Genomic DNA, 21,090 nt, shown 5'->3' with positions numbered 1-21,090 from the left:
ATAAATGGGCAAGACAGTACCAAGAGTAATAGGTGTCTTGGATGCAATCTAAAACATCTGGAGCACCACTTGATTACGCCATCAACATTGACAAACTCACCACTGGTCAATTGCAAAAGGCAGCTTTACTTGGAATAGCTGACATCCTGCAATGTCTAATAATATTTACCACCTGTCTATCCTGGGCTCTTGGGAAGGCCTCTATAGGTGGACAAAAAAGCCAAATTCAGTCTAAACATCTCGCTGACTGTGCAACAAACCAGAACACCAGGCTGATTTTTACTTTTAAGTAACGCCTGGACATAAAAGCCTAGTTCCAGAAGACTGGACACCTCTGTACATGCACTTTCCTAGCTCCAATCTCTGCCTTTCTGCACAATCAAGATGCATTAAGCTCTCGGGTCAGCTTCCAAAGCCCAGAAGCCCCAGACTGCGGCCCAAAATAATTGACAGCTATTCATGGAGGAGTAAAAAAATAAAATAAAACTCCTGCAATTTAAACACTTTTTTTTGCAGACTGGACATGCGTTCAGGAGTCTGAAGGGACGTTGCAAGATTGAAGTCCTGCATTTCACACACACACACCCCACTGGACCCCAAACAGGACGGTGGGGGTCGTAGTAAGCTCCCCCTCGTTTGCACTCCTGCGCGTCAACACGCGCATCAAATAACAACTCCAGGCGCCTCTCGCGCGCTCCACAACGCGCAGGCGCGCCGGCGGCTCTCCTCCACCGCTCCCCTCCCCCTTTCGAGCGGGAAAGGAAAAAAAAAAGCTTCGGCAGAAAATGGCGGCTCCCTCTTTCGCCTCGGCTCTCCCCCTTCTCCCGGGCTCCGCGCCTGCGCAGTCGGACTCTCAGGTAGCCGTATCCCTCCGCCGAGTTTTCTTCCTCCCCCCCCCCCCCATACACACACCCCGTTTTTTTTTCTCTCTTTTTGTCAGCGCCCGTTGGGGGGCGACCCGACAATCCCCGCGTCCCCATGAGGGGAGCAGCGTCCTTCAGGTCGGGGTGCCGCTCCGAGAGGACCGCGGCGCAGCCACAGCCGTCCGGCTGGCCCCGCGCTGTTCCAACCCCTCCTCCTCCCGCCGCCGCCGCCGCTCTTCCCCTGCGGGCCTCTCCTTCCTTCCTCGCCTCAGCGCTCGCGAGCGCGGCCGCCCGTGTCCCTCCGCCGCGCGCGAGCGGGGGACTCTTTGGCGGGGCTTTCGGGCGCCTATGAGAAGCGGCGGCGGGCTCCTCCGGCGGCCCTGCTCGTCGGTCGGCCGGGCGCGGGCGACACGGTAAGGGGAGGCCCCCTCCCTCCCTCGCGCTCCCTCCCTCCCTTCCTTCCTTTCCCTCCCCCGCCTCACCTCCGATGGCCGGCGGGCCGGCCAAGCTTTTCCAGGTCAGTCTGCGCCTTTTTTCTAGAGGGGGCCCCTTGTTACCGGATGTGGAAGTTGATCTCTTCTTCGCTGGTAAAAAATAATTCCACTTCCCCCGGAACCCGGCGCTTACCGCGGCTCCCTCCGCTCCTTCCAGCGCCCAACCCAGCCAGGATTTCCTGTCGGGGAAAAGCGGGGACGGGAGAGGCCTTCCGGGGATCTGGCGCTCGGGGGACGCCGCTTGGCGAAGGAGCGGAGCGGGGGAGGGCGCGGGCCGGGCAGGAAGGCCGCGCTGCGGGGCGGGAAGGAGCCGTGGGGGGGGGAGGGAGGGAGGGAGGGGAAGGGGCTGGCGACCCCCCCCGTCCTGGCTCCCCCAGGCGTTCACACGTGCCCCCCCCCCGCCGACGCGGGTCTGGCTCGTCCTTTTCCCCCCCCTCCCGCTCCTAGAGCATGCGCTGCCCCGCCGCTCGCTCGCCAACCCTGCGCTCCCGGGCGCCCTTCTCTCCCCCCCTCCCCTTTTCTCCTCGGGTTTCGGGGTTGAGCCGGCCTTGCAAGTTGAGGGGTGGGGGGTGCTTAGGCCGTGGGGGGAGGGGTACCGGGTGGGAGGGATGGGGCTGGTGGCTTCGCCAGGAGTTCTTAAGAAGGACCTGGACGGCCATTTGTCTGAAGTGGGTGTAGGTTTGGGCTGAAGGATGTCGCCTAGTTATTGTAATGCAGGGGGTCTTCAAACTTGGCCCTTTTATGACTTGTGGACTTCAACTCCCAGAATTCCTCAGTCAGGCAACAACAACAACAACCCGAGGACTGCTCCTGGTATAGGGGTTTCTTGTCTGAGCAGGGGGGCTCGGCTAGAAGACCTCCAAGGTCCCCCTTGCAACTCCGTGATTCTATTCTAATCCAGGAAGTGGGGTCTTTTGTGTTGGGGTTGTCAACCTCTTCGGGATGCCTGGATGGCCTGTGCTGCCTGTTCCTTCTTTGGGAGGGAGGGAGGGATGCTGGCTGCTTCCAAAGTTGGTGGTGTGAGCTGCAATAAAGGGGAACCTTTGGTGTCTCTGGCGTTGTCTTCGAAATCCTCCCATTCCAGGAAGCCCAAGGAACCGATTCCCACCAGACACACATTTATATACACACACACACACACCTTTTTTATTTACCTTTTTTCAGACTCCTCCCCCCATTCATATGATTCACTCAAAGATGATCTCATCTATTCACTTTCAAGAGTCTGTTAAAACACTGAAATTAACCAATATTGATTTAAAATAAAACCTGGTTGAAATCAGTGAACTTGGCTCCTCAATATGATTGCAGTTAAATCCTATTAAAACAGTAACATTAACAAGTAAACAGCTCTGGATTGATTAACATTACTGCAAAAATATATTAATAAAAGTACTTAATAAGTTACTTTGTACTTAGTAATTAATATTGCTACCGTATTACTAAGTAAAACTTGAAAATAATCTGATGAGAATTTTTTCCAGTTTTGTGATGATATATCGTTGTCTGTCCATTTAGTGTGGGTATTTATTTAGTAAAATGTCATTCTCCCACATCTTTCCACTGGGAGTGCAAGCGGTTTCCCTTCCGCTATCTGGCCAGTATTCCCTCCAGCTGGTAAATAGATGTTTTTGAGATGGTCCTTAGCTGCTCTTTCCTTTTTCTTCTTTTTTTTCTGCATTTGCTAATGGGTGGTTATTCAAAACCACCCTTTTATCCTAGCCAGAAAACAGGAAGAACAGCAAGGCATCACTTCGTTTCAAGAGATGCAGGGTAACCATAGGGGACAGGAGAAGGGATGAGTCCAGCCAAAGGAAAACTTCCTGCCCTGCAGCTCCAAAGGAAATGCTGCAGAATTGCAGCGTTCCCCCCCCCCGCCCCCCAAACGGGAGCCAATTCCTCTCTGAAATCAATCAACTTCAGCATGTGAAGTCTGCCAGAATACCCAGGGTGTCATGGGGACGTGCAGACATCACTGGAGGGCATACTTACAGAATCTACATTTTATTAGTACTCCCAAGACCCAACAAGATAGACATTTAAAATAAGAGGTGCGTAGTCCTTTCACATAAAAAAAACTGTCACTTTTAGCAGTACAATTTAAGTGCCTCCAGGAAAAAGCTGAGGATGTTATGTAAAGTTATATTAAAAACAATATAGTGGTGAGGTGGGGAAAGTCCTTGCAATTCTGAAGTTGTTTAAGAGGAAGAAATCCTCTGTTCAAATATCAAAGATACAGTAATAACATCTAGCAGCTAGTTGGTGAATATTGAAGTTTCCATTTCCATTTATATTCTTCCCAGATTGTCTCAAGATGCTCAAAAGGGCTACAAAATAAAACAAGTTAATAAATAAACAAAAGATACATAAATACATTCTAAATCAAGCAACTATGACGAGAAAAAAAACCTTTACAATTGGTTGCTATGGTGTTAGTACTGCATTGCTGTAACACAGTTCGGCAAAGTAATTCTCCACTAATTGACCCCCGTTACTTTTTATAGTATTCAAGAAAACCTAATTTTAATAAATAAGAAGCTAGCTATTAATCACTTTAGGAAGAGGGACTAGGGCTGAAGTGGATTTTGAAGCATATGAAATATTTTCTGTTTGCTCTTCGGAGTTTAGCATTCCTTTGGAGGAAGAGAGATGGGTATTCAAATAGCCCTAATAAACATTTAGGAATTCCACCACAAATAAGTACGCCAGTGCCCACAAGTTTTGACATTGGCACCTGAGTTCTTGCAAATCGGCACAAATAAAAATACTTTGGATTCTTGAAAGCTGTTAAGGGCAAAATATTACAAAGGAATGACAGTATTTGCGATTGTTATCTTTTGCGTCATTCTAAATTCCCAGATTTGTTGTTACCTAGCCATGAATTTACAAGATGAAGCACAGTCGCCACTGGATTTAAACTAGAACAGAAAGCCTTTGAAGTTAGAGGAATAAGTGGAAAAATGTTCCTACTAACAACAATAATCATAGTATTCAAGAATATTCTAGAGCTCTGGATCTGAGCAGGAACAAATGGAATTTCTAAATGCTTATGCCACTAAAATTTTCATTCAAAGCTTCAATAACGCGATAAAAAGACTTTGAGAGTTTGGATCTATCTGAAAAAAAGAGAGATTTGGGTATTGCCGGGGAACTGTAGGTGTTTAGCAGAATTTAGTACCATCTTAAGATATTAGAATGCGGCAGTTTTCTGTGTTCACTATACAGTCTTTTAGACTTAGGAATGCAAACATTTAACTAATTGCTTGAACAGCACTTAACATAGCTGAAGCCTAAGTTTGGTGGGGCTTAGACCTAAATATGTTTACATTGGCATCCTAACAAGTAAACTGGTTTTTCATTTTCTCTGTGTGTTTTTGTAAATGGCACTTGTTGCTGTAAGTACACACGTGGAACACTCAGTTTAAGTGATTGTACTCAGGAAGTCAAGTTACTGGCTCAGTAGACGACAACCCAACATTCCATTAGTCATGCACAAATTTTGCCCCGTTTACAAATCTAAGCTGATCAGGGGATGACAAGAACTGAAAGAAAGCTCTACAAATACGTACTTTTGCCTCAAATTGATCAAATCTATTTTGTAATCCCATATGATGAAGGGTTCTATGTATAAATGTATCTTAAATGTTATAAAGATACATTTCTAAAAATCAAGAGATTTAAATCAGAGGTCCCCAACCTTTTGGATACCAGGGACCAGTTTCGTGGCGAAAGGTTTTTCCACGACCTGGAAGATGCCTGGCTTTGTGTGCTTCCTGCATCCTGCAGATGGGGCTTTGCTTATTTGTGCGGACCAGTTGTTGGCGTGCTGCGGCCCAGTACTGGTCCACGGACCGGGGATTGGGGACCCTTGATTTAAATAATTAAACAGCCAGTGTGGTGCAATGGTGGACCACCAGACTTGAAACTGGAAGACAAAAACAGCAGCCTCCTTTACTGCAAAGCATTCCAATAGTGGATTTGCTGTAGCTACTATGATTAAGGTGCTAGTATTATGTTGTTGCACTACCAAATTATCCACTTTTCTGTCTCCTACCAAGAGCTGGACATCATAGTAAATTGTTTAGGTCAATATAAATTAGGGGAGTCAGCGTGAAAAGTTTTAAAGCAAGCAAAGCTAGAAAAAAGTTATCAAGTTATTTGTTTTATAGGACCTGTCCTGGCAAGATTGCTGGCACGCTTTGGCTATGGTATGTTCTGTTTCATGTAGAAGTTTAAGTTAAGTTTTTTTTAACTTTAAGTTTTAATTTACTGTACCTATTTTTTTAGCTGCTGCAGAAAGCTAATACATTTTGCTGTGAGAAGGACCTAGTATTTGCTTCTTTTATAAATTATCAACATTCAACAATTATTTTAAATCTCAAATATTTTTTAGATGTCCCTGGTAGATTTGGGAAAGAAGCTTTTAGAAGCTGCTCGAGCCGGCCAGGATGATGAAGTTCGCATTCTGATGGCCAATGGAGCACCTTTTACTACGGATTGGGTAAAAACAAAAAAATTACATGTTTGGTGGTTTGTGTTTGCACTATTTATTTTGTTGGCACTGTTCATATTTCTGTCAACGAAACTACACAGACGAATGGATGTTGTCCTTAGGAGGCAAGTGTGATTCAAGGGAATTTCCATGTCTTTTTCTTAAGAAAATTGTTTAAATTTGAATGTTTAATAATAGGTAGGAGTTCAGAACAGTGCACGAACTGTGAGGTGAACAGGTCCAGGAAAATGAGTTAGTTTGTTATTTGTTGTGTTGTAGATGAGTATCGGCACTAGGTAGAGGCTTGCTAAAGTACATGGTTCTTTCATCCAGAGATCAGGTTCTTAGCCCGCAGGCTACACCATTTCACCTCTCTGAAACTCTTTTCATATTTGAATAACATGATCATGGAAATACAAAACACAGCTAGAGTGTCTTAGGTCATATAAGTCCCTCTTGCTTTCATTAATTGTTAAACAAGATTAGGTTGATGTCCAATAAGTTTATTCATTGTTGAAATATTGATGACATTCCACATTTCAGTAGATTGGTCATGTATGTGTGTGGAAATATTGGTCATGGGCTGTGGATAGTAAAGAAGCTGGATTTACTGCTCATGAACCAAGTTGCTGGAACATATCATCCAATTGCCCTTATTATTTAGTTTTTGCTAAGAAAAAGCTTAGTATTACGTAGGAACTCCTGACATATTCTTCCCAAACTTCAAACCTTGGCTTAGGACTGGGATTTCAAGAGTCCATCCCTTTTTGGGGTGGGGGTGGGGGGAATAGGTACTTAACCTTTTCTGCTTCTATTTCGGGAATCAAATCCAGTAGGAAAAAACCCCAAAAGGACAATTTGTAGGATGCAGCAGCCATAATGATTTTTCAAAATGTTGGCTTCAGGTTTGGATGAGCATGAAAAAATTGCTGGGTTAGAATGTGAGATTTTCACCAATAAAATCATGATGGTTTTATTGCTTGCCTGATGACTACAATGACTACAATACTACAATACATTTAATTAAAAGAAAAACGCAACTTTCCTTTAGAACTGGATATTTGTGAGTTTGGGCAAAACGGTCTAGTAAAGAAGAGTTAGCAGTTCCTTTCTAATTTAGGATGAAATGAAAGATTATGGGAAAGGATTAGAGGATTATGTAGAGCAAAGATTAGTGACTTCAAAGCAAAAAGTTAGGAAAATAAGAAAGATAAAAAGAGCGTAATGCATCAGAATTTCCATAAGAATGTGTTTTTTTTAAAATGGTACTCAAAAACGAATGTATTTTTAATGTGTTGTTAAATAAGAGGATAATTATGCGCAAATATCCTATTTCACGTCTTACGATGCAGCTGGGGACCTCTCCACTTCATCTAGCAGCCCAGTATGGACACTATTCAACTACGGAAGTGTTATTACGAGCAGGAGTAAGTCGAGATGCAAGGACCAAAGTGGACCGGACGCCACTTCACATGGCAGCTTCAGAAGGCCACGCAAGCATTGTAGAAGTTTTGCTTAAGGTAAAAAAAAAAGTTTCCATTTATTATCACCTTACACCAGGGGTAGGCAACCTTGGCTCTTTTATGACTCCTGGACTGGCTGGCTCAGGAATTCTGGGAATTGAAGTCCAGGAGTCATAAAAGAGCCAAGGTTGCCTACCCCTGACCTACACCAAGAGTTGAAACAGGACATACAGTGGTACCTTGGTATTCATCGTTAATTGGTTCTGGGAGGCACGATGAGTGCTAAGCTATTTTTTTCTGATAAAGAATAATGTAGTGCAGAGGTCCCCAAACCTTTGGGCACCAGGGACCAGTTCCGTGGAGAGAGGTTTTTCCACGGACCGGAGAGTGCGTGGTTTTGTGTTCTGCCTGCATCCTGCGGATGGGGCTTTGCTTGTTTGTTCGGACCGGTTGTTGGCATGCCGTAGCCCGGTACTGGTCCACAGACCGGGGGTTGGGGACCCCTGATGTAGTGAGTCACAAGACAGCCGACACTGACAAGTTCTAGTTTGTATGTTGAGTACTGGGACAAAATTTTCGCGTCAAAATGTGTTGAATACCAAATTAGATGAGTTTCAAAGCAGTTGAGTACCAAGGTGATTACTGCCACTGTAATTGCTAACAGACTGATGATTCTTTCTTCTCCAGTATCTTAGGGAGTTAGTTTTTTAGAATATTTCCGGGCACCAAAGAGGCACATGAGAAGATACTTTTTTTAAAAAAAATCAAGTGAAGGATGTAGGAGAATCAATAGCACCATTTGGTGTGTGTACAAAGTGGTTTCCATTTGTAGGTAAGCAGCCTAAAATCAAACTATAGGAATAATATGATTTAAAACCCATATGGTGTATTAAAACACCTTTACATTAAAAGCCATGATCAACAATTTGGCAGTATGTTCAAATAAGTTTTCTATAACAGGAAAAAAAACAAGGATAAAGAATATAATCTAAAAAAGGACAGCTTAATTTCCCTAAGTTATGGTTTTACAATTGTCTTTTCTAACCAAAATAATTTTTCATGAAACTGCCCACCCATTTCCTGTTTCAAGGCCTTCCTTCTATTTCGCTTTCTGAAAATTCTGCAGCAGCAGTCCAAAATCCTTTTAAAAAATTACTTACACTGAAAATTTTAGACTTTCCTTTATGTTATCAGATTAATAATAGTACTTGAATTCTCATCATCAACATTATTTTTAGATGAAAAGATTTATTTTTGAAACGAAAAAAATGACTGAAGTCATGCAGAGAGAGGCACACGAGTCATTGCACACCAGATTTTAATCTTCTGTTTTTTACTTTCAAAGATTAGCTGTTTTGAGAATGTGTCTGCCCAACAGCTCAAGGCAATAATGAATTAATTAATTACAATAATTATCTGCAGTATATCATCTTGGAGGGGGGAAACTGACAACATAAAGTTTAAAAGGAAGGACACAGTTTTAAATACCGTATTTATCGGCGTATAACACACACTTTTTCTTCCTGAAAATGGGCAAATGATGTGTGCGTGTTATACGCCGATATAATGTTAATGACCCATAGTAAATACCGCACAGCAGCGCGAAATTTAAGTTTTTTTTCCTGAAATTTCCTTTTTAAAATGAGGTGCGTGTTATACGCCGGTGTGTGTTATACACCGATAAATACGGTATATATATTCCAAGCAATGCTGACTCTAAAATTAACTTTGACTGCCTCATTCCATTTTGAAAGAAATTTAATTGAATATGTTTTGTAGCATGGTGCAGATGTAAATGCAAAGGACATGCTGAAAATGACTGCTCTGCATTGGGCCACGGAACACAGTCATCAAGAAGTAGTGGAACTCTTAATAAAGTATGGAGCAGATGTCCATACCCAAAGTAAATTTTGCAAGACTGCGTTAGACATTGCCATAGACAACGGATATGAAGACTTGGCAGAAATTCTACAGGTGAACTCAAAACTCACTTCAGTGAGGCTTTTCCCAGAATCTTGTAGCTTAACCTCTAGGCTGTTGTTTTCTATATGTTTGACTCCCTGGCCCTCGATCATTTTTTGTTTATCATCATACTACAGGGGTCTTCAAACTTGGCCCTTTTATGACTTGTGGACTTCGACTCCCAGAATTTTATTCTCTATAAGCTTGGGATTGGCGATTGGTATTACAGCACAGCAGCCATCCAGTGAAGTTGAGCATTGCTTGCAAAAAGAAAAAAAAAAGCAGCTTCTAAAAACAGTCCACTTTTCATTTTGTGTATTATCTATGGCAGGGCTCTTCAAAGCTGGCCCTTTTATGACTTGTGGACTTCAACTCCCAGAATTCTGGGAGTTGAAGTCCACAAGTCATAAAAGGGCCAGGTTTGAAGACCCCTGTCATACTATATTTCCTCTTTCTGTGCACCTTGAAGCTAATGCAATTATTCCGAAGACTGCCAGAAATTTTTCCATGTTGAGTATATATTAATAACAATGCACTGCATGAGCTATAGGTTACATAAAGCTGTTGATTGCTACTCTGTCTGAAATTTAATGTGTAATTTATGAACATCTGCTCTGTACTATATTCATCTTAAAATTCATTCCCCTTCTTTCTCCCCCCCCTTCAAATAAGTGTAAAAACAAAGCACCGTTGGTTTTTTTTGATCATAGATCGCAATGCAGAACCAAATCAACACAAACCCAGAAAGCCCCGATACAGTGACGATCCACGCAGCCACGCCTCAGTTCATCATTGGACCTGGTGGTGTGGTGAATCTAACAGGTAGGAGTATCGCACACAGCAGAGAGTCACAGGCACCCAGGATCGCAAATTGCCTTCTCACTGTTAAGCTGGGAATAAGGTTGTGCTTTCTTTATTCATGCCAGAAGCACTTTAAAATTACAGACATACAAGATTCAATACTGAGCAAGTAAAATAAGTACAAAATAGGTCATAGAAATACATCGTATCTAAAAAGTATGTAAAATGCATAGGATTAAATTTAAATGACATTTGCCCAGCATCGGGCCACATCGACGGCATTTTCTCTTGCCCGCGCGAGGTCTTCCTCTGTACACGTTGAAGGACATCATAGGCACCTTCCCATGGGTGAGACGGATTGTTCTTCTCCACATTCACATGGAGTGCCTTTTATAGGGAAGCCCCTTTTTCTTACATTGTCCTTTGATTCTTCCTACCCAGATTGCAGTTTTATTTAGCAATTTCCGTACAAGCCGAGGTTGTTCTTGATCCGGCGGCAGAGAGTTGTATGGTTGTGTCCAGTTGGCTGGTAGCTCCTTGTTGTGCTCCTAGATCAGACATGTCAAACTCGCAACGTGATGTCGCGCAATGTATCGGGACGGTTTTGCCATTGCCGGCAGTGGGGTGGGCATGGCTTCCGGATGACGCGTCCGGCCCGTGGGCCGGCAGTTCGACACCCCTGTCCTAGATTGTGCTAAAACTGTATCAAATATGTCCTTTCTTTTGCTGCTGTTGTCATCTCCTGGATTGTTCGTGTAGGCTCAAACTGCATAGGATGATTTTAACACTTGTCTAAAGTTCAGCTTTGGCCCCACAGTTTGATGTCAAAGCATTTTCCCTATTTGGTTGCTTGTGCAGAATTCTGCTGGTGCCACTCCATTTATTTCACTTCGGACTACTTTTGCCTCCTGAAGAAGAATAAGTCTGTGCTTGCTATTGAGCTGAATGGGGTCTGTTTGATCACGAATTTAAGGAGGATATCATTTTGATTTCAAATGTCGTGGGCAAGTAGATTTATGTGACTTTTCTGATGTGATTTTTGCGGATTGTGTATTTATAGATGACAGTGGAGTGTCCGCTGTCCAGTTTGGTAATTCCTCAACTTCAGTTCTGGCAACGCTGGCTGCCTTAGCAGAAGCCTCAGCTCCACTGTCCAACTCATCAGAAACGCCAGGTGAGGAAAAATAACATAGTTCCAAAAATACAAAAATAAGGATTCACGGTTAAAAAAAAATCATGTTTGGTTTACAGCCCAGTTTGCAGCATTGATGTAATACCCTATTTCATTGCAAATTTGTTTTTTAAGCTTGGTGTTTTTTTCTCTCGTGGCATACTTAACAATAAAAACAGACTTAAGTAATCAAATGTCTTTAAACCAGTAACAAAGAGAATAGGATTAAATGAAAATGAAGAAGATATATATTTTTTTTATTTCCATGAAGAACATTAGTGGATTGTCCGTTAGTTCTTTTTAAGCCAAATAAGCCTTGATATTGTTGTGACTTCTGAATCCTTAAGCAGCGTTGCCTTCTTCTGCAGTCTGATCTGTAGGAAGGGAGATCAGACTTCTACGCAGAGCAAGAAAGCCAACTGCCTTGGCTTGGTTCCCTGTTTGCTATAAAGAAATATATCAGTTGACTGTTCTCTCTTTCTCTGCAAGCTTTGGGAGCGGGACAAAGCATTGAGCAGTAAATATTTAGTACCAGATTGTTTTTGTTTTGTTTTTAAAAGGAGGTCTTGGATACCTCTCTATCACTTGAGATTGACCCCCTTGGGTTAAAGGAGAAAACCCGAATCATGTTTTGTACACAAATGTTTGTGGCGTGTCGATTGCGGCATTTATGGAGGATTGTTTCATCTGTGTAAAGATCACAGTGCCACGTGGAGGGCCTTTCCTATTGAAAATATTCCTGACCTTAATTCATTGAAAGCTTTTGTATCGCCTGCTCCTGAGTGGCTGCCACAAGGTCAATAAATACAGGACAGTCCCTGCCCACAGCCTTAGAGAAATGAGAAAAACAAGCCTGTATACAGAATGATTGGCTAGATGGAAATACCCCAGGGAGATAAAGGAACTGACTCTTCAACACAGCCTGTTGTGTTTCCTACATGTCTCTTTTTTTTTGCACCCTGCTGCAGAAGCTGCTGCCAGGTGACTGTTGAGGAAGGGAGAAGGCAGACAAAGCTAATGAACAATCCTGCAAGCCCATAACTCCCTCTAGTAAATCATGGTGCAACTGGGAATACTTCTTTACAATCGTTTACTTCCCAGATTTGGTAGAAGGGACTAATTGACTGTGTTGGCTGTGTTAACACCAAGAAGTAAAGATGATCTCAGAGGTTCTGGGCGTCAGCCATCGCAAGGACATTTATATGTGTCTCCGTTAACAGCCTAACTTTTGTTTTCCATAAAATCCCGAGTTTACGGTTATTCTTTCAATAATGGTAGAAATATGCTGCAAGCAAGAATTGCAGACCGCGATTGAGTAATAACGTCACTGTAAATAAGGAAGCAATTATGGCAAAGATGAAAGCGTCCAGATTTTATGCGATGTCTGACATTTCTGTCATAAATCATATGCCATAGCTTTTGAAAGAAAGCTTTTTTATTGTCCATCTGATTGTTAATAAACTTCAAAGGCTTGCTCTTAATTTATAATACGGCATGCATATAGATGTAACTCTTGAACTGATACTGGTATTGATATACTTTATATTTTAGGTTCCTTGAGTTAAAACCTAAGAGAAGCAGCAAAAAATGAACTCAACAAATTAAGAGTATAAATTCCCAGAGCCAGAGGAAAATTAATAATGAGTGTTAACATGGTATCTGAAAGTCAAATAACACCATTTGTTTTCCCTGTTAAATTCTTTATGCATTTGTGCAACTTGTATTTTACTTGTAAAGAATTTGCTGGATTAAAGGAATTTAATTTTTGGAACCTCTGGGTACCTGCTTTCCAATATTTGGTGTGAGGAATATTGCATTAAGTAATCAGAAAGGAAACACTAAGATATAAGATTGAAATAAGAATGACGTGATTGTTGGGGCTATTTCTGCAAAGCAGACAACACACAACGTTTGCAAAAGTACGAAATAATTTAGCAGAGAAAAGATGGGAAAGAGATTCTTCCCCAAAACCTAGCATGCTCAGTTGCATAGAAGATGGGCTGGCTTTCTATGTGCTGATGGGGGAAAAAATGGAACAGGATGGGATCTCTTATAAAAGATACGTATCTTAACTCCATTGGGATGATGAACAAGAACAGCCCATACTGCCACATTTTCATGAGATCCTATCTAATTTTTTTTTAAAAAAAGCAAACTTGCTTATATATGTTTTATTTATTTGTTTGTTTGAAAGTTGTGGCTACGGAAGAAGTGGTGACCGCTGAATCTGTGGATGGTGCAATTCAACAAGTAGTTAGTTCTGGAGGCCAGCAGGTTATTACCATAGTAACAGATGGGATACAGCTTGGAAATCTTCATTCCATTCCCACCAGTGGAATGGGTCAACCCATTATAGTGACCATGCCAGATGGGCAGCAAGGTAAGTAGAAACCAGGAATAGAACTTTTAAGACCCTTTTTTCCTGAAAAACATACATTGTAATTTAATTATTTGATATCCTGCTGTTATTATTTTTATAGACAACTCAAGGTGGCAAACGTATCTAATACACCTTCCTCGTCCTACTTTGTTGGTTAAGTTCAACTTAATATTTATGAAAGCAATTTACAGAAAACAGATAATGAAGAATAGGATTGGGTGGAATGTAAAGCAATGTGGAGGACACATGGATATGTCTTAGACTCAGTTTCCAGAATAGGGGGGAAGAGCTCCACATTTTACGATTGCATTTCTGCCCATGGAATCATGACATAACAAAACTAGTTATAAGGGCCATGCACAACTTAAGACATTATTCTGAAGAGTTGCTTTAGGATTTCCTGAATCATATCGCCTCTCTTTGTTCATTAAAATAGCCACATCTTTTAATGATTTTATTGTTTTTTAAAAAATAACTCAAGGTGGTGAACCTGTCTAATCCTCCTTCCTCCTCCTGTTTTCCCCATAACAACAACCCTGTGAAGTGATTTGGGCTGAGAGAGACTGTGACTGGCCCCTGAAAAAAAAGGATGCGGCTGCTTTAATGAACTGACTTAACACAGTGCGGCCAGGCTGTTAATGCAACCCTTAAAAATGACGAAGGATGGGAGTTGACTTTAGCAAGAGACCTAGGTTAGCTGGCAAGTTCTCTTCCAACTCATATATTCAATAAACATTTGAAATTACTTTATCTCCTTCTATCCCAGCATTCAAATGCCTCCGTTGTTAACTTCTGTAGTTTTTGATCCAAACTTATTTCAATTCAAGTACTTACAGTGCCAGCCACAGACATAGCAGAGGAAACAGTAATCAGCGAAGAGCCCCCACTCAAGAGACCATGTATTGAGATCGTCGAAAGTCGGGTGGAAACGGCAGAAATAGAAGTAAGGAATCTGTTTGTTGAGACGTTTTATTCTGATTTTCTAAACGGAATGTTTTTTGGTTGTCTTGCTTTACAATTGTGATTTTTTGGGGGGGGGGGTACTTGAAGACAAGCACGCAATAATTTTGTGCCTATACACAAGAATCTAGTCAACCAGTGGTCAGCATTAAATTAGTACCAGATAAGAGTTAACAGAATTCAAGACAGGTGGGACTTTTAGACCTTTTGTGAGAACAATTCCAGGCTAATTCCTCTTTTGACTCTCAACCCCAGGCTCTGCCTGTTCTTCTTTCACATTGAATTAATGCCGTTCGGCTGGGATAATTTGAACATACGTATGAAAGAATTTGAAACAAGGGGCTGAAAAAAAAACCTTTTTAAGGATGATAAGATATTTAGGTAGATGGAAATCCTGTTAAACTCAGTTAGGCTTGGAACATGGTTAGTATTGCGCATTAAGAGAAAGTAGAATGGGGGGGGGGGGAGATTGAGTTTTTGCCTCCCTATTTCGTTGCAGTAAAGCCTTGGACGATGCTTTTAGTACTACCTGGTGATTGCAGTGGAAGGGCTGGCATTCATTGTTTAGTGAAAGCAGGAAGGTTTTTTTTAAAAAAGCTTTTGCTGTGTAAAGGTCAGAACAAAGTGATTGTTGAGATAATTATTTTAATAAAGCAGGTATGCTGCTTTTTACATCAGTTTATTTAAAGTGGTTCAGAAGAAGGAAATAAATCACTTGCTTTGAACTCGATTTGTTTTTCTTTTTTTAACTACAAAGTTGTTCTACTTCATCAAATAAAAACACTAGATGATTTTGCTTTTTTAATTTTTTTTAAAAAAATCAAGTTCCAGCAGCATCCTTTGAAAATACAATGTATGGTCCCACAGCAATGATACATTCTATGAGTAGTCTCTCTTCTCTCAGATGTTTTACTGATATATATCTTATTCCAAGAAGCAGAATGTGTATACATGATTCAATTTTCCTTATTAGGCTTGAAGTTTAATATTTATGTTGCTCTCCAGTTCTTAAAAATGCAGGTTTCTTTTCTGAAACTTACCCCGTGAGCCTATCTTGTTTTAATAAGTTGAGAAGTTACCATTCTTGGTTTGAAGAAATCCAGACAATCAATAGAAAACTCATTACTGCCATGGATTTTTGCAGCCAAAACATGATAGACTTTAGCTGGCAGAGAGTGGAATTCCCTTTGTGCCTTTGTATATAACTGCTTTACTTCCATTTTTAGAGAATCTGGAAAAGTAAACCTTGATAATAATCCAAGTTCAGACTAGAAAATGTTAATAATTTAAAACGATAATGCCTTTTATTTTTACTTGATTGGTAATTGTTAATTTTATTTACTTAGTTTGGAGGCACTGAGACTGTACTTAGTAGAAGACTTCTTGCTGTGTATATTTATCAGAATAAAGTTGTAGCAAAGAAGTATACTTGGACATGAAATCTATTCAGCTAGTGTGTGTGTATGTATACTCCTACTGTACATCTTTATTAAACAAAACTTCTTACACACACACACACATACAGACAAACACACACACAAATGGAAAAATCTTACCATAGAGTTTCAACAAACAAGCATATTTCTTTGTAATTGTACAAATATAATTACCTCTCCAAGTCAAAATAATATATGTAATTATTTCTTCCCAGAATATAACAACTTTAGGACATCTCAGAATCACGTGTTTCCATGTGGCATTTATACAAGTGGTGTACTTGATTTTTAATGCAGGCATTGTTTTTGTACATTGTTTTTGTATTTCAAACTGTGTTTCTACGTCATGACTCCCAAGATCATCTAATTTGCTCCGTCCCAAAGTTCTTGCATCTTATTTTTTCACCCGTTGGGAATTTTTTTTATAAGAAAGTTATAAAACTGCCATTGACTTTGAGATGACACCTGTTAACACGATGTTTGTTTTGTTCGCTTTTGACTTTCGTAGGAAAGAGAGACGTTACAAAAACAGCTGGATGAGGCCAACCGAGAAGCCCAGAAGTATCGCCAGCAACTTCTGAAGAAAGAGCAAGAAGCAGAAGCTTATAGGCAGAAGTTGGAGGCGATGACCCGCCTCCAGACTAACAAAGAAGCTGTTTGAGTGGATGAAGTGAGCATTCTATTATATTAACAGGTTAAGAAAAACTGCAGTACAATCTGGGTCTGCATAATGCATAGGTGTGCAGAACTGAATTCTTTGTCAAAGAAGATGCTACTGGACTTAAGCCATGAGCTCTGGTGATTTTCCTGTATGATAAAAAAACAACCTCAGAATTTAGACATTTTGTGCAAAATATTTAAAAAAGAAATACTGTAAATAGTTTTTTTTTACAGTTCCAAAATTAATTGTTTAATCTTTTTGGAAGGGATCCACAAACCTACAATGCCAATGTTTTTGTGACTTTTTATTTTATTTTGCTATGAATCTTCTGAGATACAGAACAGTTTTAAGGAGGATAATTGTTGATTTAAACTGCGCTATGTAAATGAATTATGTGATAGAAATGAGCTTGAAAGCTATGAATTAGATCTCTGACTAAATTCATTTCCTGATTATTATCCTTTGTACAGCTTTAAGGAGTTGGCCGAGGCCTCTGAACAATACCCCCCTTTTTTAGGGAAAAAAAGTGTAATTTTTTATATTTAATTCCTGATATATTCAAGTAGATTGACATGTATATGAAGCTGATATTTTTAAAAATTTTCAGTTTGTACATATGCTGCATGTTTTTTTTATGATTTCTATATACATCTTCCATATGTATTTTTCAGGAAAGAGGATGGAAAAATTATGAGAAAAAAAAATATTTAACCTCCAGGCTGGGAGCAGGCAGCTATGGCAACTGTACGACTTGTGGACTTCAACTCCCAGAACTCCTGAGTTAGGTGCAGGAATTCTGGGAGTTGAAGTCCACAGGTCATAAAGATGCTATAGATGCCCAGCCCTGCTGTAGGTCATGGGGCTAGGGGATAGACGAAGAAGCCGGTGAATAACTGTGGGTCGAGTGTTTTTCTTTTATATTGGGAACCACATTTCTTAGAGGGATGTAACTTGGGAGAAGAAAAAAAGAAAACAAAAACCAGTATTTATGTAATATATTAACTATATGAAAATATTACCCTTAGCGCAGCCAATCATATTTTCAAGGTGACCAGCCAAGCTGGGCTGGGATAATTCTGCAGATGGAGAACAAATTTCAAGTTCTTTTCCTAAAATTTTTAGGCTTAATCTTTCCCCTACTGTGCTACTACCTGCTGGACAGGATGTTAACATTCACATCACAGCACCCCCTCCCTTCCCCCCCCCCCAAATGCAAACATAAGATGCCGTAAAGATAATAGGCTGATATCTGGAATTGGAGCCCAGAAATTTGTAGGTAAATGGCAAATCTCTCACAATATCTTTAATCTGACTGACCAACGACAACAGGTGCCGATGACCTCCTAAAATAGTACACCACACTTGACCAGCAAAAGGTTTTTTTATTGCCTGCTAGAGATGGTCAAAAAGGGACGTGGAAGGAGATAATTTGAAGATCTAGGTCTGGAAATGGCATCTCACCACACTTCTCGCAAGGGGACATCCATCAAGTGTGAAGGTCATGAGACCGGAGAGAGGGAATTGGGCAACAGGCCTTCTAAGTGACTCTTCACACTCCTCCTTTTCAGGTTTGTGGCTGTTGTATATCAATAGCCTGAAACGTAAGAAAGTTCGGCACTATTACTGGGGGGTCCTCTTCTTTCACAATGTTCACACTTTGGCTGCAAAATGGACAGGAGTAACTAGAAAAGTCAGACGTCCTAGAGCCACCTAAGTGAAGTCCACATTCTCTTGTGTTCCTGCTCTACCGCCGCTCCTGTGACCTTTGCCCTTTCTTCGTCCAACAAAGCTTACCGAAGAAACGCTCCTTGTCCATATTTGTGCCCATCATCTCAATCTTAACAATCCAACTAATACGCAGATGCACATAATTTTCACTTGTTTTAGCTGTGCAAAATTTTAAGGTTGTCCGAATCATGACTGACCTCTAGAGGCAGCTTTGTGTGGCAGTTTGGTTGTGGCTTTCTGTTATTTTGGACAACTCTGATTATGTTTCGATTTGTGTGGTCTTCCGGGAGACAGTTCTTGGCATTTCCAGCGAATGGTGTTTTAAATCCCTCAGTTAAGTGTCTTGTCTCTCTCCTCCTGCCCCATCCAGGTTTGTTGGCATTCAGAGTCCGCCTTTGCTAACCAGCATGATCAGCGGTTATATCTGCTGGAGATTTATGCAGAATTCGAAGTCTGCCATGATTGAATTACATTGAATTTGTGAAGGAGTGATTTAGGTCTGTAAGGTATTGTGATAATATACCAAGCAATAGGAGGGCAATCCTAAATACCATTACAGATGAAAAGTTCACTGTTAAAAGAAATAAGCTTGTTTTAGGACCTAAACTTTAGTATATCCTTAAAAAATAGGTAAGTAAGCACTTAGTCCCTGCTGGACTTCACGCCAGAACAAAGGTTTCCTAGCTGAGATCTGCTCTGCAGATGGAAAGGAATGAAAGGTAGATATAATTGTAAATGGGATTTTTGAATACAAAGAGAAAAGAAATGGATTTCTCCCCCCCCCTACACACACACACACACACACACACACACACACACACACCCTCAGGCAAACGTAAGGGAATATTTATAAAAATGTTATTTCCTTACTTGTCAGTCATAGTTGATATAGTTGGGTCTATCTTGCCTGCTGCAATTGTTGACTTACACGGAGCCACGAACATTCAGACACCGGTTGGCTTTCAGATAACTCACAGACCATACTGCCTTAAAGATTAACAAGTGCTACAATGCTTTACACTTTGTTCAGATTTCTGTGCATCTCCTTTATTTCCACGTATACTTTGTATTTTGATTTGTGCTTTGCTGTGTTTTATCTTTCAGTGCTTTTATGAAACGTATATCTTTATAAATCATTTAGATTACCTATACAGAAGAATTGCCCTTAAAACTGTCTTTGGCCTACCTTTTCTATTTACAATTAAATATCTTTTCCACAGATGCAGGGTTGGTTCGCTTATTTTGTAAAACGTTACCACCACCTGGGTAGTTTCTTTGATAGCACACATTGTTATAAAAGGTAGCTAGATTGGCCACTTGGGTTTTTAAGAATGCCTTAGAAACATGTAGAGAAATACATGAGCTGGGCCATAGCTGCATCAGCATCCGTATTAGAACAGTTTCAAAAGTCACTTTTACATACAGAGAGTCCCTAGGTTTGGCCAGAAGATATATGTGCTCACGTTGCCTTTAATATTTGTCTAGTTTTAACTTTGACAAACTTTAGTATTTGTCTAGCGATGGGTTCTACTCTTAATCGTTTCCACTCTTAATTGTTGAAGGTCAAAATGATTCTTCAAATCAGCTGTCATAATGTGCTATTTTATACTATCAGCATTATTGTAAAGTAGAAAATCAATTGCTGAATTTAGCATGGAGACTCAAAAATGTGAAAAGTTTGGGAATAGCTTGAAAAGGCCCATGTTCCAGCCTCTCACAACTTTAGGTCAGTCCATTTCAATAGAAGATTTTGTTGATTCTAACAATAGTTGCACCTTTTGCCATTCCAAGCCCATCACTTATGTGAATAATAGCCGTAATAAAAATCCACAAAGTGGAGGAAGTCATTGAAACATTTCAACTTGGTGTTGCCATCAAAAGTATCCCTATGTTGAAATGGAATCATCTTGATGCTGTGTCAGCTACAAATGTTACCATATTTAGCAACAGGGTACTGGTAAAATGGAAAAGGTATTTTCCAGAATTGATTTATTGCTTACATATTACTTCGTTTCCAGAAGACACTTGAACAGCTTCTGAGTAACAACAATAACCCCTGCAAAATCAACCCAGGTTTTTCTTCTCCTTTGTCACCAGATGTTCAAAAGATACCAAATTGAAGGAGTAGGGTTGGAAAAAAACACCAGGTAAGTTTTGTTGGGCAATTAAGTTTAAATAGTGGATCCATGTGGGTGAAAGAGAACTTTCCTTAAGTTCTAACCTACTAAAATAAAGCTAAGTTGCCTAAGCATTTAAAAAAACACACAATAGGTAGGCTAGTCAGAACAAGTTTAACCAGCCTGCCAACCATTAGTTATGGTTTTGGAACGTCTATCAACTCCCATAAGTTCAGCTTTTGGGGATTAATACACCTTAATTAATCAGAACTTGTTACCAACCCATAATGTCCTCCAGGTTCAGTATCACAACCTACTTCAGTGTTACAACCATTTCTGAAATGGAAAGGAAAATGTATCAAATTCATCAGAAATGAGAGGGCTGGCTAATTCCCCAGAGAGATTGAGCCATTTGTGACACATGGTGTTTTTCCCACGGTTGTGACGACACGGCTTCTCTTAGCCCTTAACCAACATGCTATTCCTATTCATTCAGTTTCCTGCAGGTAAATATATTTTCACTTTAGTTTGCTACCCACCGGGTGCAAGAGGAAGGTAATGA

The 21,090-nt window shown here is 40.7% G+C and overlaps 1 protein-coding gene across 8 annotated transcripts; it reads left to right on the top strand.

The window, feature by feature from the left end:
• The first annotated feature begins 523 nt into the window (after positions 1-523).
• On the top strand, positions 524-20,524 carry GABPB1 (GA binding protein transcription factor subunit beta 1). 8 transcript variants are annotated; one of them, XR_014027731.1, is made up of 11 exons: positions 524-857; positions 5,527-5,565; positions 5,751-5,858; positions 7,202-7,369; positions 9,092-9,286; positions 9,985-10,096; positions 11,136-11,249; positions 13,441-13,626; positions 14,171-14,318; positions 14,454-14,569; positions 16,531-16,547. XR_014027731.1 is itself a non-coding variant. In XM_081337676.1 (11 exons), exons 1-10 carry the CDS (start codon positions 786-788, stop codon positions 16,681-16,683), a joined length of 1,263 nt encoding a protein of 420 aa, XP_081193802.1. In that variant the 5' UTR covers positions 524-785; the 3' UTR covers positions 16,684-16,692; positions 20,509-20,524. The 8 variants fall into 8 exon arrangements, 7 of the variants coding, with proteins under 7 accessions (XP_081193802.1, XP_081193801.1, XP_081193800.1 ...); XM_081337676.1 differs by lacking the exon at positions 14,171-14,318 and adding an exon at positions 20,509-20,524 and having other exon boundaries at positions 16,531-16,692; XM_081337675.1 differs by lacking the exon at positions 14,171-14,318 and adding an exon at positions 18,782-19,632 and having other exon boundaries at positions 16,531-16,692.
• Positions 20,525-21,090: the final 566 nt, after the last annotated feature.

This window comes from Vipera berus (genome assembly GCF_964194415.1).
Source record: "Vipera berus genome assembly, chromosome: 12".
NCBI lineage: Eukaryota > Metazoa > Chordata > Lepidosauria > Squamata > Viperidae > Vipera > Vipera berus.
This window is presented reverse-complemented; position numbering and strand designations above follow the sequence as displayed.

Bases quoted from the DNA above. Each gene is read 5' to 3' on its own strand.
- GABPB1 (XM_081337676.1), top strand. From the start codon at position 786: ATGGCGGCTCCCTCTTTCGCCTCGGCTCTCCCCCTTCTCCCGGGCTCC. The intron at 5,859-7,201 runs GTAAAAACAAAA...CTTACGATGCAG, and splicing joins CACCTTTTACTACGGATTGG to CTGGGGACCTCTCCACTTCA. The intron at 11,250-13,440 runs GTGAGGAAAAAT...TTTGTTTGAAAG, and splicing joins CAACTCATCAGAAACGCCAG to TTGTGGCTACGGAAGAAGTG.